Source organism: Notolepis coatsorum, assembly GCF_963971535.1.
Source record: "Notolepis coatsorum genome assembly, chromosome: 19".
NCBI lineage: Eukaryota > Metazoa > Chordata > Actinopteri > Aulopiformes > Paralepididae > Notolepis > Notolepis coatsorum.
The window spans coordinates 29,607,045-29,626,226 of NC_140183.1; the positions used below are offsets into that span (position 1 = coordinate 29,607,045).

General features: G+C 40.9%; 1 protein-coding gene across 2 annotated transcripts in view; it reads left to right on the top strand.

Moving 5' to 3' along the window:
• Positions 1-10,159: 10,159 nt before the first annotated feature.
• tbx20 (T-box transcription factor 20) overlaps positions 10,160-19,182 on the top strand; it is a gene marked incomplete at both ends in the record, with an annotated part of 14,132 nt that continues 5,109 nt past the window's right edge. Inside the window, 6 exons of one of the 2 annotated variants that reach the window (XM_084336135.1) lie at positions 10,160-10,286; positions 11,616-11,850; positions 12,468-12,632; positions 12,819-12,927; positions 17,462-17,620; positions 19,050-19,162. In XM_084336135.1, the coding sequence (XP_084192261.1) occupies positions 10,160-10,286; positions 11,616-11,850; positions 12,468-12,632; positions 12,819-12,927; positions 17,462-17,620; positions 19,050-19,162 (908 nt within the window). The remainder of the gene's footprint in view (positions 10,287-11,615; positions 11,851-12,467; positions 12,633-12,818; positions 12,928-17,461; positions 17,621-19,049; positions 19,163-19,182) is intronic. The other variant, XM_084336136.1, reaches the window with a different exon arrangement.

The window sequence follows — 19,182 nt, forward strand, 5'->3', positions numbered from 1 at the left end:
TTCAACCTGTAACTTGTTCTTGTCAGAGACCAGCAGGGCTGAGTCGTCCGCAAACAGGAACAAGTTGCAGTCACAAGCTGACGACATGTCATTTGCATAAATTAGGAACAGTAGCGGTCCTAGTATGCTTCCTTGTGGAACACCACAGCTCACTGTGAGGGGGGGGGGGGATAGGGTACCGTTTACCTCCACCATCTGTTCCCTCCCCTCAAGGTAGGATTGCATCCAGCTCACTGATAGACTATCAAAACCGATTGCTTTTAGCTTGTCAATCAGAATGGAGTGATTGACAGTGTCGAAGGCCTTTTGTAGGTCCAGCATGACCATGCTGCAGTATTTGCCCGGGTCCACCTCTTGTTTGATGTGGTCGTTCAAATAGAGAAGGCATGTGTCAGTGGAGTGGGATGTTCTGAAGCCAGATTGGAATTCGTAGATTCGATTTTTTTCCGCTAGGTACTTTTCGACCTGTTCGTAGACTATTTTTTCCATGACTTTCGAGATGGAGGTGAGAATAGAAACAGGGCGGTAGTTGCCTGGGTCTAATTTGCTGCCCTTTTTGTGCAGAGGGGTCCCCCTCACAATTTTGAAGTCCTTGGGGACGTGTCCCTGTTTTATGGAGAGGTTTATTATGTGTGTGATGACTGGGGTGATGGCGGCTGCTGAATCTCTGAGGAATTTGGAGGGGATGTTGTCATGGCCAGTGGCCTTGTTAGGTTGGAGGGCGCTCAGTTTTTTTAGTACAGGGGCAGGTCACCCAAAATATTGTACTTTGGTAGAAGATAGTTCCTAAATTAAACCATGTCATGATATCTGGAAAGAGACATTGCTATTGAGTTTTGCTAATGTAATATTTTTGGTGCTTTGAGTGAAGGCAGATATCTCTGAGGCATATATCTCCAAATCACAAAGAAACTACTTGGATGGATAGATAGCACTTCAGAGAGAAAAAATATCACTTTAATTATCTATTATATGTATTGCAGGAAAAGGTATCAATCACTGTATTAAAGAAAATACATTACTATTTATTGTAAATAAAATAAAAATACATTTCTGAACAATAGACGGCCTAAGGGACTATGTTTCTTTGGGCTCGATATTGAACAATAGACGACCTAAGGGACTAGGTTCCTTTGGGCTCGATATTGAACAATAGATGACCCAAGGGGCTAGGTTTCTTTTATATTGAACAGCTCTGGTGCAGGTACTATATACTGTACATACTCAAAATGTAGATGGTCCAAAAAAAATCTGGATTGGGTGTATAAACAGAAGGACTATCCACTATTATACTTATTGTACAACATGACAGGTCTGTTTCTATTTCAACCTTTCAGTTGAGCTGTGGAGGTTCCTGCCAGGGATGAGAGCCTGCATACCCCCGCCCCCTCTTAGGCAGAGGTTACACCTTTCGTATCATCTTCGTATTGTTTTCTTATGCGTATCGCCGCGACGTCGTGCGCCTGAGTCACACTTTCGTTTTTTTTTTCGTTTTTGTCAGCCAAGCACACTGATGTAGTACACTGCCAAAGCAGTAGGTGGCAGTAGGTGGCAAACATGAAGGCAATTTCAACCAATCAGAACGAATGTGCCAATACACTTCCTGGTGGAAGCTCCAGCAAAGAAATGTCAATAAGGCAGGCGCCTATGCCGCGCCACCATCTTGCTTGCTCACTCAATGCAGCAATTCTTTTTTCAGCAAAGCCTAATAAAAGTGCAATAAACAAAACGGATACATTCACTGTGTGTTCTGCCTGTCATTTGTTGATGAAACAAAACTAACATCAACACAAGTGACCACCAAGAGCAGATAGTTTAGTCTAAAAACGATCGGTAGCATTGTTAGCTGCATGCTAACGTCAATGGAGTATGCCATTATAACAATATAGCATTGTGGCTAGAAGCTAACGTTAGCTCACGCTACTTAGCCAGCACGAAACTGATGATATCGCGAGCTATCAGTAGTTAGATAACATTAGAGACAACGCTGTGTGTATTAAACAAAGGTGAATAGATGACTGGGCCATTTTGTTTAATGCTTGTTAAGTTGAAAGAGGAACTCTGAGCTAACAGGGTCTGAATCCTGATAGCTCACGTTAGCCAGTTCATGCAATCGGTAATGCTAGCAGAATGAATGGATGTAAACTTTATTTAACATATTGCATATGGGTACAATACAATACGGCTCAATACAAACAATTGTTAAGGGAATGCAGACTGTTGTAGCTTGGACTGGGGTCCTTATAACAATAACTTGACAACACATGGTAGCTGAAGCTATTTGGGACACGGAGCTCTGTCCCAAACACACACACTGTACACAGGAAGGGCACGCAGATGGTATCTACTGCGCATGGGCGTTTTCGCAACAACTGCTCCGTGCTGACTACACGCTGTATTCCTGGCGTTTTTTTTTGCGTATCTCCAAACGCAAACACAATTTTGCGTTTCAGCCGTATCCACAAAAAAACGCCAAAAAACGCGTTTCTGTGTAGATAGGACATGATACGTCGTCAAAAACGTATAAAAAAAACGCCAGGAATACACTAGTCTAACCTCAGCCTTAGAGCAGCTCTCCTTAAACAGCCTGCATACCCCCCCTTTTAGAGCAGCTCTCCTTAAAGTGATCTCCTTAAAGAGCCTGCACACCCCACCTCTTAGAGCAGCTCTCCTTAAAGTGCTCTCCTTAAAGAGCCTGCATACCCCCCCCTCTTAGAGCAGCTCTCCTTAAAGTGCTCTCCTTAAAGAGCCTGCATACCCCCCCCCCCCCTCTTAGAGCAGCTCTCCTTTGCCAAAGTGAAAATCTGTGGAGGTGACGTGTGGAGTTCTGAAAGCAGAGGTCAAACTAACGAAAGGACAAGAAGGGTGAAGCCCACAGCCTAACATGTGGCAGCCAGCGACTCCCACCTTGGCCATATTTAGAGATGTGATTCTTCGCGGTTCCACATTGCCCCCCCCCCCCCCCCCCCCCCCCACAGGCGTCAGGGTCGATCCGGCTCGAAGGACCGCGACACAACTACAGCACTCCTTAAAGAGGCGTACATAGAGGTGAAACCACAGGGAGGGGGGTGTAGTTCTAAAACCTACATCCCACTGTCGGCTTTTAGCACCGTGCGCTCCTATTGCTAAACCCCCCGGGTCCATGCGATACTGCAAAAAGGGTTAGGGTGTAACAGGCGTGTTTCCCTTCTGGACGTCTGTCTGTCGCGTATCCCCCCTCCACACATGTACTTGTGACACACGGTGGAGTGCCTGTAGATATGCATTAATCAACCTTTAAAAACCCACCAAGCTCCTCAATTATTCAGGGGACGCAGCAAAGTCAAACATTCCCATTTAAAGATTTTACACTTGTTTGACCAGGAGAATGTCTGGATAGTCATGTAAAGACAGAGGTTGGGAAGAGGCGTGGGGAGAGAGGAGGACACGCTGCCCTCCCACCCGCAGACAGAGAGCTTGACCATGCTCGACAAGAAGAAGACAAACACTGTGCAGGTGGGATGTGAGACAGGGAGAAGGACATATTGGAACTCTAAACTATTTTAAATCTGAATCCTATTGTGAGGAGGACATGCGATAATCGGACATAAAAGCTCACCAACGGTTTCTGTGTTCTCGAGCGACACATCGGCCCTGTACATATATTTATGTCACTGTCTAGGGGACAGTTGTCCTGTGATCATTTGGTTTAAGTAGGTATATATTAACTTGGCTTGTCAGACTGGGTTACGATAACAGGTTTAGCTGTAGCTCCAGTAACGAGTTGGTCCAGCGGGCCTCTCTGTTTTGTGGTTGCTTCTTCGAGCGGTCAGTTTATTGTGAAGACAATGACGAACTAACGTATCACTGGGGGAGAACAATAATCTCTGTCTTCCTTCAAATATGGCACTCTCTTCCACCACGCCAATCTCCCTTGGTCACGTGAGCCTCCCACTCACCTGCGAGAGTCTCTTTTTCAACACTCATGTCAACAAAAACCTGCCTTACCAAGACTGACAGCCAATCATACACCTATCAATATTACTAGAACCATAAATGATCGTAACACTGCATACTCAACTAGTTCTTCAACTTTCCTCCAGTTGGGCCTACTACAGTTGAAAATAGTTGAGGAAATAGCGTCTGCAGTTCACTATAGAGGTCTGCTCCCCTCTGAGTTGGGGGGCGGGGGTGATGATGCCAAGCTCTGGAGACACAGAACTCTTTCACAAAGCATCAACCCTTCAACACAGACTTCGAATGGTGCCTGAATGACAACACCTCGCCCTCTCTCGCTCTCTCTCTCTCTCTCTCTCTCTCTCTCTCTCTCTCTCTCTCGCACCCTTCCTCGTGCAGTCTTCCTCTTAGAGTGCTCGCGCTCCCCTGATCCGTTAGATCCACGTCCATCACCCCACCACCACCACCACCCCCACCCGTTCTCCATCTCTCTTCCCTCTTCTTCTGACCTATCCTTCACCAAAGCAGCGGTGTAATCCCATTGAGTATGGGGCAAAACAGAATGGAAGAGGGGGTAAAGGGTGGGTGTGTGGGGGGGGGGGGGGGGCACTGAAACTTGGAGGGTAGAGACAAGGGGGTGGGGGAGAGGGACATAGAAAGCCCTGTATTTGAACTTAACCTGGCTGTGCCCCGGGACGGACGTAGCAATTAGCACCAGGGATCAGCATCAAAAGGAACAACACAGCATGAAGCAGGTTTAATTAGTCATATGAACGGAGGCGAGCGCCCGACCACTGCATGCCACAGGCTCCAAGGAAGGGGTGTGTGTGTGTGTGTGTGTGTGTGTGTGTGTGTGTGTGTGTGTGTGTGTGTGTGTGTGTGTGTGTGTGTGTGTGTGTGTGTGTGTGTGTGTGTGTGTGTGTGTGTGTGTGTGTGTGTGTGTGATGTGTGTGTGTGCGTGCGTGCGTGCGTGTGTGTGTGTGTGTGTGTGTGTGCGCGCGTGCGTGCATGCGTGTTGGCTCACTTAAGTTCCACTGCAGCAGACATTATGAGTAAGAGTCCAAGTCTATGAAGCTATGGTTCAAATAACATCTTTATTATTTATATTAATCTGATCTGTAATCTCATGTGAATGGATTCTTGCCAATGGGTTGTAAAATCATGGACTAATGGGGCCATGAAAGGCTCAATATTGCACTGGCTGAATGGAGAGACATGTTGTGCAATAGTGATTGTTTTCTGCTTTCAATTTTCAGACTCACTTTCTTTGTAGACATATCATGTTGTGTTGAAGGTCACAATGACCACAATGAATTATAATAAATCTGTAATAGATTTGAATAGTTTTTAGCTATTAAATGCACCCTTTTATATTACAATAAATAGAGCTAAAATAGTCTGGTTACAATGTAGCATAATTGTTTAGTCTATTTAGTCTAAATAATCTATTTAGTTGTTTGTTTGTTTGTTTGTTTGTTTGTTTGTTTGTTTGTTTGTGTGTTTGTTTGTTTGTTTGTTTGTTTGTTTGTTTGTTTGTTTGTTTGTCTGTTTGTTTTTGAAGGAGAGTGGGCTATCTATTGTATTATTATCTATTATTTATTTGTATTATACTACAACTCTGCACATACATCTGTACAATTAAACACCTGTATTGTATATTGCTGTTGCACTTTACTGTTACATTTGCATTCTGGATGCTATATTTATTTTCGTTGTATTGTGCTGTATAATTTATTTGTAATACATTTGAATCTAATCTAATAGGTGCTGACTGTTGTTCCTGTTTAAAGAGACAGTCGGGACTCGGGAGGGTAATATGGAGATATAGGGGGTGAGACATTGAAGGACGGGTTCGAGAGGGATTTGTTGCAATGGCCTTTTTAGATCATTATAGCGGTTGTCCTTGTTTTTTTAGGAATAATGTGCATTTGATATCTAGAGTTTTCCTTCTTTAAATGTGTATGTTGTGTATCCTGTGCTGTGCATACCCTATTGTGAAGCTATTAAACAGCGATTATAACTGGCAGTACGATCTCATGTAACATTCCTCTTTGGCCTTGTCATCCCTATACACTGAATATTGAGATGTAATATGCAGAGGTTCCTCTGATAATGGGGAATTACATCGGGGGGACTATGTGCATGGATTAAATGTATTCCATTTGTAGGCAAATAGTCGCCTCTGTTACCGATCTGTAATCTAGTAAAGAATCGCCAGGGAGGTGAACGGGTCTGGTGGTCGGGTGTCGGTCACACAACAGCCATTTCATTATTGTGGCTCAAACATCCCCGAGTTTCAATTCAATCAATTTGCGATTTATTTTTTCTTCTCTCAAATTCCACTGCTGGGAATTGGCTTGTCGTTTGTTGCTGACCTCTCGCGCTCCGACCATCTATCCGTGGAAATAATTGTTTAAATCGTTTCCTAGTCATATCCTTGAGTGGTGCGGCTTATGGCTGCTCTGTATGGGTAAGCTGTCACCTATCCTGTTATCTCTTGCCACTGAAAATTGAGGTTTATCGCAGCGAGAGCTCTGCAGTTAACAAATGGAATGGATTCAGCCATAAAAACCCATTGGCGAGTGACAGCAATGTCAACGGCGATGCCACGGAGCAGGTCTCACTACTAGAGACCATGCTGATGAACGTGACTGACAGATACTGTGTATATGTATATTATAACTTAAGAATAGCTTGTCTGCATGCAATAATGATGTATCTAGTCCATTGGTTCACAAACGGTTGCACGTCAAGAACGTCCCCCACATATGTACCAGCCGTGGGCCCCCATTGAAGATATAATTATTGTTAGATATAATTTTGTTCAGACTCCATCGCCGTCTATACTGTATAGTGATAACAGTGAAGAGAGTGAAACCTGATAGAATAGTCATTATTGCATCGTACTAAACTTTAGTGAATATAAATGTAGTAAGAAAAACGTAACAATTAAGTCCCCCCCCCCCCCCCTCCCCCGTCCCCCACACTCAGAGAACCGATGTCATATCATATCTATTAAAGTCACCTTATATGTCAGGTAGTTGTATATGGTCTCTCGATTTTGTTTAATGCGTCCACATAAACTATAGCTATCAGAATGTAATGGAAGAGTGCAGTGCCTTTGGACCTTGAGATGTTTCGAAATACGCTTAGAAATAGGCTAATTGCGGCTAATCTCGTCTGGGAATTTGACACGTTAAATGTTCTTTATCGTTACAGTCCAAAGACGCAGAAGCTCGGCATGGTTTGTACCCGCGAGAGTCAATTGGTATAGTCAAATGCCAAAAAATCGCCGGTAGCATATAGTCATTATTTTAATTCCCCGTTTAAGCACGAGTCCCTTTATACTTATAGGCCTATCGGCGGTCACTCCAAAAAGCCACCCAATAACCAGCACCTTTTCAAAGCACTTGCGAGGCTCGCTGTGTCTTTAAGGGACGCCTTTTGGCCACCGGTACACCGGCCCCCAACGTGTGAATAATATTCAGTAAGGAGTTACGCTAAGTGGGAAAGCTTTTAACACATTATCCACTGGCAATTGCAAGGTAATCTAATTTCTCAGCACAGGTCCCTTATTAAATATCTGCAGCATCGGATTTGCATTCGGGAGTCGTCTAATGGGTTTAGTGCCCCGTGGATCCCCTGGCTTGTGTTTATGTACGCGTCCATCTCTCCGGGAGTGAGTGACATTGAGGATGAGAGGTGATCCATTGCCCCCCCCCCCCCCCCCCTCCCCTCCCGAAAAACACGAGAGTCAGCACTTTGGAAATAAAGGCTGTGAGCCAGCCCCCCCCCCCCCCCCCCCCCCCCATCACACACACACACACACACACGGACGTGCGTCAGTGGGTGCAACCGTGCAACAAATGGGAGAACGGGTGCAAAAAGGAGATGGCATCATCGACAGGAAGGGAGAGGGGTGCACAACAGGAGTTGAGATGTTGACAAATACATAAAACGGGGGTCGTGTTCAATTATTAGCATATACCCCGTTTTACAGGAGTGGTGTGTGTCATTTAGGCTACAGAGCCTGCATGGCCGGTTAAAATTACTCGGCTTAGATTAGGCCTTTTTGCTATACATAGGCTATAGGCAATTAGGCTTTCAAACATAATTGATGATTTATTATAATACCAACTCATAAACACGTCTTCCATCTGGCATACTATAATCTGGTTTAACATAAAAGCCATGAAATCTGCAAACAATGCTCTATGGCTGTTCAATCAATACAAAATATTATGAAAAGGCTCACTCACAGGTCCACTTCACTCTCTCCAAATAGTATATAGGTTGTAGGGTATCTAGGGGCTACATGGCTATCAAGCAATTTGTGTCTATTAAATGTCATAGCTTACGTTTATATTACTAAATGCACAAATAGCTTCGTAACCGTTATTTTCTATATTTCATTTTCTTCCTCAGTAGTATATTCGCTTTATTATTTTATTTAAGTCCATAGGCCTATATATGCCTCCTTTTGTCGAAGGCCAGAGCAACTACTTTGAGTGGGAGAGAAACAATAGATAAAGCCAGCGCGCAGGAGGCTGGGCCCGAGGTGACGTCTAGACCGGACTTCAGTCCATATCAAGTTAAAAGGGACTGACTGAAGAACAACACAAAATTTGAAACAGCCTTGGAAGCTGTTGTTGATATCAAATCGAATGATTGACCGGCAACAGCAAACGTCATCTGCTTATATGATAACTCTAGATGCATTATAAAACTGCTACAAGCGACATTACAAGCTATATCCGTTGTCATTTACAATACAAATCACCAATTATTACTCACAATAACAGCAGCAATGACAATGATGGCAACAGCTAAACCAATATTTAATAAAAATAGTAATAATTAGGTTTAGAAACTCCAAAAGCTGTTGATATAGAGTAGCCTGCAAATATTGTTGCACAAATAATTACGTGATGATGGTATTATTATTATTAAGAATACTAATAATAACAACAATAACGATGATAATAATAATAATAACAATGATAATAATAATTATTTTAATTCTTATAATTATTTTAATTAATAATAAGGTCTGCATCGTTACATCATTATTTGTGCAACAATATTTCTATATTAACAGCTTTTGAAGTTCTTAAAACTAAAAATGTCCAAATCAAAGATCGCGTGGTCAGGGCTCGTGCATAAGCCTTTGCTTTGTTCCTGTTGTTTTGGAGAGCTGCAGGAGGAGAGTAATAGGCGAAGTTAAGAGGAGAACACACAGATTAGGGACTCACTGGTGTGTGTCATAACGGATTAACCCAAGACTGCTGCCCTCTTGCACTCAATAATGCTCCCGTGTCTGTTGCATTGCCATTCTCAGTCACTGAACATGCAGGGTCAAATAGATCCAGAGGTTACAATGAATATTAAATGGTACAATATATCCAAGTTGGGCGGTTTCAAAACGTCCCCAAAACAGTTACCCTCTATTGTCGGCAGGGGCTGTTGCATTGACAGCCAAATGTATGCCATGCCGCAAAACAGAAGAAAACACAAACGCTTTGACATGACAAGTTGACACGACAAATGACTCACTGAACTATACAACAAATGTGTGTGTGTGTGTGTGTGTGTGTGTGTGTGTGTGTGTGTGTGTGTATGTGTGTGTGTGTGTGTGTGTGTGTGTGCGTGCGTGCGTGCGTGCGTGCGTGCGTGCGTGCGTGTGTGTGTGCGCGCACGCGCGAGACATTAACAAACGTGCTGCTTGTTTAAGAAATGTGTTCTCAACTAACTCCCGTTGACATTGGGCTCCTTTTTAAGTATTTTTTTTATCGGACTTCCAGAGTAATATTTATTGTAATAAATGTGATCGCTCCTCGGTTTTGCTATTCCGTTTAGTTTAGCAGAAATGTGACGTCATAGCCGAAGCAGCGATTGGTTGCGCGCGATAGCGCCGGGAGGGGGGGGGGGGGTTCTAAAATGAAGAGTACTGGGATTCAACCCCGTCTCGGTGAACAGTCGGTGTCAGAACTGGAAGCGCAGGACGAACACAAAGAAGTCAGAGACGCCTAATGATGTATTTAACAAGTCAAAGACAACAAGCGTTGTAAAGTTGTTTGCTGTCCATGCAGGCCTGCACATAGACCGCGGTCGGACGGGGGAATTGCGCAGTTTTCTTTTTGAGCGCTCGTCCAGGACATAAGCACAACTGGCGAGCTGGTGAGCGGTTCCTGATTTTGGAAGAATCTGTTGATCTGCTACTACCATGGAGTACACATCCTCGCCGAAGCCGCAGCTCTCCTCTCGGGCAAACGCGTTCTCGATAGCCGCTCTCATGTCAAGTGGGAAAACCAAGGACAAGGAGACAGAGGAGAATACCATCAAGCCTCTCGGTGAGCCAACGGGTCAGCCCTTTATAGCGACCGACCGCCCATTAGTGTAACATCTACTCAAGTTTTAAAAATTACATTTTAAGAGCCAGTTTATCTCTTTTATAGCGTCGGTGTTACTTTCCCAAAACTTGTATAGCCGAAGTATAGCAACGTGTGCCATACAGGCAAAAAATGACAGGCTATAGGGGAAGTATATAGAATTAAATTAACCGGGTATATATGTTTTTGTTTATGAATATGGGTTATATGCCTGTGGTAGACTATTCTGCATATTGTTAAAACTAGTGGTTACACATTGACCTTCACAAACAGACGGGTTGAAAAAAAATATATATATATTTTGTATCATTAATGCATATTCATTAGGCCTATACCAGATACAAATGATATACTACTATAAATACGTTGTCTGCTGTCTGCTGGTGTTATTTTCTTTCACGTAAGTTCAAGTGTAAATTTTGTCAAACGGCGAATTGAATGGTCATGATTTGGTCTATTAATTAATCATCTTAAAAATAAATATGAATATATAGTATTTCCTTTTTCTTTGAGCGTCAGACGGGACCATTAATGTGTTTCAGTTATTTACAGTTAGTGCTCATTATTCGTTAGTTCCTCAATCTTTTAGCTGTCATAATATAGGCACAAATATTTAGACAAGAGAGAGGATTTCAGGGCCTGTTTTGTAATTTGAGTTCAATCGAGCCAGTGCTTTTTGAAACAATGTATTTTATGGATTCAAATTATGTGGAATAATATTAAAAATCAAACTTTGAAAATGATATAGGCTGATTTCGCTTCAATATGTTGTATATTATTGTTGTTATTATTATTATTATTATTATTATTATTATTATTATTATTATTATTATTATTATTATTATTATTATTATTATTATTATTATTAATAATAATAATAATAATAATAATAATAATAATAATAATAATAATAATAATAATAATAATAATAATAATAATAATAATAATAATAATAATGATGATTATTCTTATTATTATATACAATTATCGTTGTAATTATTATTAGTAGTAGTATTGTGATTGTACACTATAGAACGAAATAGATCCGTAACCTTCCTTTTGTAGGTGATAATATATACCTTGGAAGCACTTGGATTAGGTCACCTGCATGTCATTGAAAATCTAGATGTGCGTATTTTGACTTCTTACCTTTTACATAATTTCAATGCAGTTCAATTCTGTGCGTAATCGCCTATATATCATTTATACACTCCCTCATATGTTCACTATATTCACGGGAATAAATTAAATGAGCGGGTGTTTATTTTTGTTCTTTTCATCCCTATAAAGAGCAATTTGTAGAGAAGTCCTCCTGCAACCAGGGTCTGGGAGAACTGCCATCAATCGATGCGCACGGAGACTTCGGCGGCAGCGCGCCTGTCGTGTGCACGGAGCCCCTCATCCCCACCAGCCCCGGCGTGCCCAGCGAGGAGATGGCCAAAATCTCCTGCACTTTAGAGACCAAAGAACTCTGGGACAAATTCCACGATTTAGGCACTGAGATGATCATTACCAAATCTGGGAGGTAAACATTGTTACATCCGGCTTTGTGTGGCCCTTGTGTTTTCCACCCAGAGACATATCCGTTAATGCAGGGCTATGTGTTAAGCGAGTATATGCTGCTGTATATGTACAGTGCAGGCGGCAACAATGCTAAAATATTATATACAATATATTCATATGTTCCCTATTTTTATAATAACAAATTCATAAGCCATATCCCAATTGAAATGACCGTTCGTTGCCATTTTGTAATATACCAAAGTACCAAACGTTTGTTGGTGTCATGGATATATATATATTTTTTTGGCAACTGCTTTATTATTATTATTTTTAAACAAACAAGTGGTAAAACAGTCTATACAGTCTATAGGTCTTCAGTCCTAGAAATTTTTGATGGCTTCTCTTCAGAGAGAGGAGCGCCGAAATCATTTGTGGACATGGTTGGGATCTGAGAGTGATTTGTAGAGGAAGGAATTCACCCAGACGTGTTTCTCGGTGACACGACGTAATATTTTATTTTACTGACCTCCAGGCTCTGTTAAAATATTTCCTCGCGGAGGAGAATGGTTGGCAATGTCCGTTGGTCTTTTTTGAAGGAAACCGTTTTGTTTACTGTCCATCCTCCTCCCCTCTTAACAGAAGAATGTTCCCCACCATCCGCGTGTCGTTCTCCGGGGTGGACCCAGATGCCAAGTACATCGTGCTGATGGACATCGTCCCCGTCGACAACAAACGGTACCGGTATGCGTACCACCGCTCCTCCTGGCTGGTGGCCGGAAAGGCGGACCCTCCGCTCCCCGCAAGGTGAGTGAGATTTTAATTATTATTATTATTATTATTATTTTTACAGATGATTGTATCGTCAAAACGTCACGTTTTGTCTAAATTCAGCATTGTATATGTATATTTGTGTGTCTTGGAATGGCGGAGATTAAACATTTTTGTATTGTATTTATTTTAATAAAATGTTATCGTGTATTTTTCTAACAGGCTATATGTCCATCCTGACTCGCCGTTTACCGGGGAGCAGTTGCTTAAACAAATGGTGTCTTTCGAGAAGGTCAAGCTCACCAACAACGAATTGGACCAACATGGACATGTGAGTTTATGGATTCCCTGTGTACTGTGTTTATGGCAGCATAACAGGCTATACAATAAATAACGAATCGCCGAAGGCCTATTAAATGCGTTTGTTTAAATTATTTTTAAATATTAAACCCTAAAAGAGAAATGTTGATCTCTATAGACTTCGTTTTACCAAATATATAATAATACAAATATAATAATAATAATAATAATAATAATAATAATAATAATAATAATAATAATAATAATAATAATAATAATAATAATAATAATTTGCAAAAGAGATCATTTGCAAACGAACTTAAACGGATTTACCCTTTAGCCACTGATCATTTTCTGAAGTATGAGCAAGTTAATGGAATGACAAAGGTTGATCAGAAATAGATTTTTTTTTAAAAGTATAGCCTGATTTCCTCGTCTCTCTTTATTACGACATTATTGACTTAAGCTAATTGCATTTTCACGCTTGCATTTTCCCACAATTATAGCACAGGCTATACTTGCACACAGGCCACGTGCCACATTAGGTTTAGACCTACTTGAAAACTGTATATACATCTGACAGAAGAGACAATCCATTCACTGGATGAGATGTGTGATTGTGTGTGAGTGTGTGTGTGTGTGTGTGTGTGTGTGTGTGTGTGTGTGTGTGTGTGTGTGTGTGTGTGTGTGAGTGTGTGTGTGTGTGTGTGTGTGTGTGTATGTGTGTGTGTGTGTGTGTGTGTGTGTGTGTGTGTGTGTGTGTGTGTGTGTGTGTGTGTGAGTGTGTGTGCGTGTGTGAGTGTGTGTGTGTGTGTGTGTGTGTGTGTGTGTGGTGTGTGTGTGTGTGTGTGTGTGTGTGTGTGTGTGTGTGTGAGTTGATGAGGTCACATAATAATAATAATAATAATAATAATAATAATAATAATAATAATAATAATAATAATAATAATAATAATAATAATAATAATAATAATAATAATAATAATAATGTCCAAGTTCATACAGCCTCCTGTAATATTAATAATATATAGAAAACAGTTAATTTAATTTAGCAGGTAGGACATTTGGTTTAAATTCAGTTTAAATTAAACGTGGCATCAGTAACAACTTCTCCTGACGTAACTCAAAATCTAAATTAAATACAACTTTTCTTTACATACAATATAAACCATTATGAAATAACTGTGACTGTGACTGTGCCTGAACCTTGCTACAAGTCAAGTATTCAATGCTGTAATAACAGAAATGCCACCCATCTAAGAAGCATGCAAATGTATTTGATCCATTTAAAATAATCTGAGTTGCTAAGAGCTTGTGCTTCTGTGATTAAAAAAAGAAAATCGAAATAAATGCCAACCATAACACGAAGATAACGTTGACTATTATCTCAATACAAATATATATTTTTTAAATCTTCAGCGTTTTCATTTCAAAATGCTATATATCAATTTTGGAATACTTGGCTACTTGATTATAATATCGTTACCAAATATTTCGAAATATATATTAAAATAAATAAATAGAAACGACCATATCCCTAGAAATGTATAGTTTAGCAACCGCGTTAAGGTCTGATATTACTATAAACAAAGGTCTGAAGATATTGACTAAAGTCTTCTACCAGAGTTTAGTCACAACGTGGTCAAACTCCTTTTAACCCAGCAATTATTTCATAAAGGTAGATAACACTTTTATTATGTATTATTGACCCGTGTTTGTCTCTAGCCTATAGCTTCCTATATAGGCAAAACAAAATAAAACCCACACAGTTGAATGTGTCGCGAGATAAAAGAGCGTGTTGTTCATGCTGAGAGGAGGGGAGAATGCTTCATGCTGCGGTGTTAACACGTTTATCTTTTTCACGCTCTTCTCTTTTGCCGCTCTGCTCATCGTCTCTCACTTCACCCCCCTCCCCAATCCCCCCACCACCCCCACTCTTCAAGCGCCGTGTCGCTCTATCTCTGTCTCTGTTTTTCCATCCTCACTATACGTCATCGTTCTATCGCTCTGTATTTCGGTGCAGTGCCAGAATGAATGAATGAATGAATGAATGAATGAATGAATGAATGAATGAATGAATGAATGAAAACTTTATTTAACAGATTGCAGAATGGGTACAATACATACAGTACGGCTCAATACACACAATTGTTAAGGGGATGCAGACCAGAGAAAGACATTTGTCTTGTTTACATCAGGGTCTCCCATTTTCCATAGTGACATTTATGACATACACACAACATATATGACATCAACACAACATATATGACATCTTCTATATGTCTCCAATATAGCGTCTATCTCTCTTTATGTTTTTTTATAGGACGTTTCGAGTATTGCATCACCATGTGTAATTTAATTAGGGCATTTATTTCCTGGCAGAGGCATAATATCTTGAGACACATATATAACTATACATGTTGGCATTTCACCAGGGGGTTCAGTGTGGTCAGGGCCTCGTTCCAGGGGTGTAGAGGGCGAGCCCCACTGCTTTGTATTTTCAAATGATAAACCGAGTATACCGCCTACTCCACTCTATAATCACAGTCAGACAATAGGCGTGCTCTCCCGCTTCCAACGCGGCCTTGTTCAGAGATTCTTCGACAGGGATGGGCACATTAATCTGTTAATCTAACCACCCGGCTATATCCTGTCTCTTTCGCTCTCAATCTATTTGAGGCCGTTCTTATAGCTATGCTTATTTATGTAGGCCTACACTCAAATTGACTGGAAGCCCTCAGTTGCTGTTCGAGTTTAAATAAGTTTGAAATGAAATATTTCCCCATTGTTCATCCTGTCTCTATTCTTTTTCCGTTCTCCATCTCGGACCTCTTTCATAACACTGCCAGGAGTATGGGTTCCATAACCGTTCCCATTGGGCGGCCGGCATGCCACATTGCCAGGCGTACTTGTAATGTATATGTATCCCCTCCCAAGATTGCCTATCAGGATAACACGAGTATAAATGTTATTATTATTATTTATTTATTTATTTATTTTTATTATTTTGTATTATTATTGTAAACATAGCCTACAAGAAGACCAAAACCTACAATGAATGTCCCCTACTTACAAGAATGGTCCATACCAGATTATAGCTCGTATCCAGAAGTCATAGAACTCCATTGTTAAAGGTTAAAACAAGTCACAGAGCCACACTGTTGCTTTGGTCAGCTTTATTCATCGTCACGATGAATGTGGGCATTGTACTTTTTCCTGAACTCGAGAGTAATGTGCTGCTCCGGGGAGACGGTAATCAGTAAACACTGTTCTGTTTACTACTGTCTGTACATTGATAGATTGATAGAGTTTGTTGCCTTTTGAAGTCATTTAGGTTATAACCACAATGCCCCCATTTTACATGATCATATATATGATATTCATAACTGGAAACTTGTGTTTGCGAGCTGTTATTTGTATCAATTGGAACATATGGCAGATGAGAGCTCCTAAGAATATGAGAGAATAGTATTAACAGTAAAATAAATGCATTGTAGGTTTTGTTTTTTTCTGAATGAATTACACCTTATCCTTTAATATGCATCTTGTCAGTGGTTTTCAAAGTGGGTCCTTGAGGTCGTTCTCTGCAAAGTGAAGAATGGTTTCATTTCACAATTATTTAATTAGCTAGAAGTTAATGAGGGAATATATAAGAATGACTGCTCAGATGACAGTTTGACCAGTTATAAGAATCTGTACCAAAATCACATATCTAACCATAAAAAGCCTTTCAGATGGAGGTGCATAGGGCTACAATTTTAACAAACGGGGGTCCATGGCTTAATGTGTATACTTTTGGGGGAGTGTTTCACATTAAAAAGTCTGAAAAGCCATGAGTTTGAAACACAAATGACACTTTTCACATGTTATGACGTGTGTTTCCAATGTAATTTTAATTATTGTAATTTTTTCACACGATTCACATGAATTAATTAATTAATTGTGCTTCACCATGAATTCATGTGAGAAATTGTGAAACAAAGTGGAAAGTGAGCCACCAGCAAAGTCATGTAGCGCACAACAAATGCACACAGACATTTGGAGTGGCTATTGCTCTAACCTGGAAAAAGGGTAAAAGTATATCAATATAAAACCGTTTTCGACTGTGGGGGCATGGTCAAGTTTAGACCATTGGAAGGGCACCAATTGTTTTCGGCACTCAAAAAGGGCACTTTAGCATGAGGTTTTTCAAAAAGGCTCTCCAGAGGGGCAACTCAGCCAATCAGAGTAAACGGGCTGTTGTCTGCAATAGCCTGTACCTGCATGTGCACATCCCTGCCACACAAGGTAAATCACATACAGGGTATATTACAAGAACACGCCATGTGTGTGATTTTTCCATGCTTTTCCACTACATCATTATCGTGTCCTCCTTGCTAGCCCCCTCTCTCTCTCTCTCCTCTCTCTCTCTCTCTCTCTCTCTCTCTCTCTCTCTCTCTCTCTCTCTCTCTCTCTCCCCTCTCTCTCTCTCTCTCTCTCTCTCTCTCTCTCTCTCTCTCTCTCTCTCTCTCTCTCTCTCTCTCTCTCTCTCTCCACACCTCTAACCTTTGCTCTCTCTATACCAGATCATTCTCAACTCCATGCACAAGTACCAGCCGCGTGTCCACATCATCAAGAAGAAAGACCACACCGCCTCGCTGCTCAACCTCAAGTCCGAGGAGTTCCGCACCTTTGTCTTTACCGAGACGGTCTTCACTGCCGTCACAGCCTACCAAAATCAGCTGGTAAGTGACTGGCAGCCAGTATGGCCTTTTTGAGCCAATAAGGTCGATGGCCCCCTCTTCCCTCAAATCAGGACATTGCTGCATTCCTTTCAGGAATTAAGAAACAAACACATTTGAAATTTTTCAGTTGAGTGTATTTGAAAAAAATCTGAATGTGCTTTGAATGCACATGGGTCATGAAACATAGTCAATACTACATAAAACACTGTTTAACCTTTCAATTTAAGTAAGACAGGCTAGAAGAAGAAGAAGAAGAAGAGAGGAAGTAGTTGTGAGTTTTTCCCCCCAAACAGTGAAATGCTCATAACACATTGTTATCCTGACTTTCAACACCAGGGTGAATACGTTGTCAGATGCTATATGTAAACATTAGCACTGATGGAAAAGTCGACAGATGTCAATAGGAATATATATATATTAACAGGTCATTCCTGTTCAGAGGGACATGCTCTCTTAGTAGGAGTTGGTGCCATGGCAACAATACAGGAGGGTTGATGCTACTTGAAACATTCCCTGAAAAGGAAAATAATTGTATCATATTGTTAAAGTGATAGTTGGGATTTTTGGACGTTAAGTTGTATGAAATACTTTCCAGTAGTGTAGTCGATACATAACCATTAGCTTACTTACAGAATCCTGTGGTCGAAGTACTGGCTGGGTTCAGAACTATTCCTTTAACCTCATGTCCTCATGTTGGATCTGTTTTCCAGCGATGTTCCCATATGAAAAACGAAGAAAAACCATTGTATTCTTATATCAGAATTGTGTCACTGAAGTCCCTCCTCGTTGTAAGTCCAGACTCCAGCATTGTGTTTCATTTGGAGATACGTCAAACAAACAAAAAGCAAAGCGTGCTTTTCATGGGGATCGTCCTGCATTATAATGACCAACAGGTTTTTAGTTCGTTTTGGTGTGAAGTTAACACCAGTGTTCAGGTGCTACAATAGACATGAGTTACTCCCAGCAGTTTAGCCAGGATTGTCATCTCATTGTTATGTCATTCTTGGAAACAACCAATCATTATCTGTGGCCCAGCTTGTAAACGAGTTGGATTCTCAGCACGGGGCAGCCGATTAGGAGATGGAAAAATGAATTCTAAATGTAATGTTTAACTGTGTAATGTTTGCTGCTGTGTTTTTCTGGAGGAGGAGGGTGGGGGAGGGGGGGGGGCATGAATGATATAAAATTGACGATGAGATTAAAAAAGAATGATATAGGAACACTAGGGAAGGAGTGAGAAATATATATATATATATATATAATATATATATATATATATATATATATATATATATATATATATAAGAGAGAGAGAGAGAGAGAGAGAGAGAGAGAGAGAGAGAGAGAGAGAGAGAGAGAGAGAGAGAGAGAGAGAGAGAGAGAGAGAGAGGATGACATGTAATCATTGTATTTGTTCTTCTTCCTCCAGATAACCAAGCTGAAAATCGACAGCAACCCCTTCGCCAAGGGGTTCCGGGACTCCTCCCGCCTGACGGACATGGAGAGGTACAGAGAATCCACTGTCCGGCACTATAGCTACTTGTTTATTGATGATGAAGGGA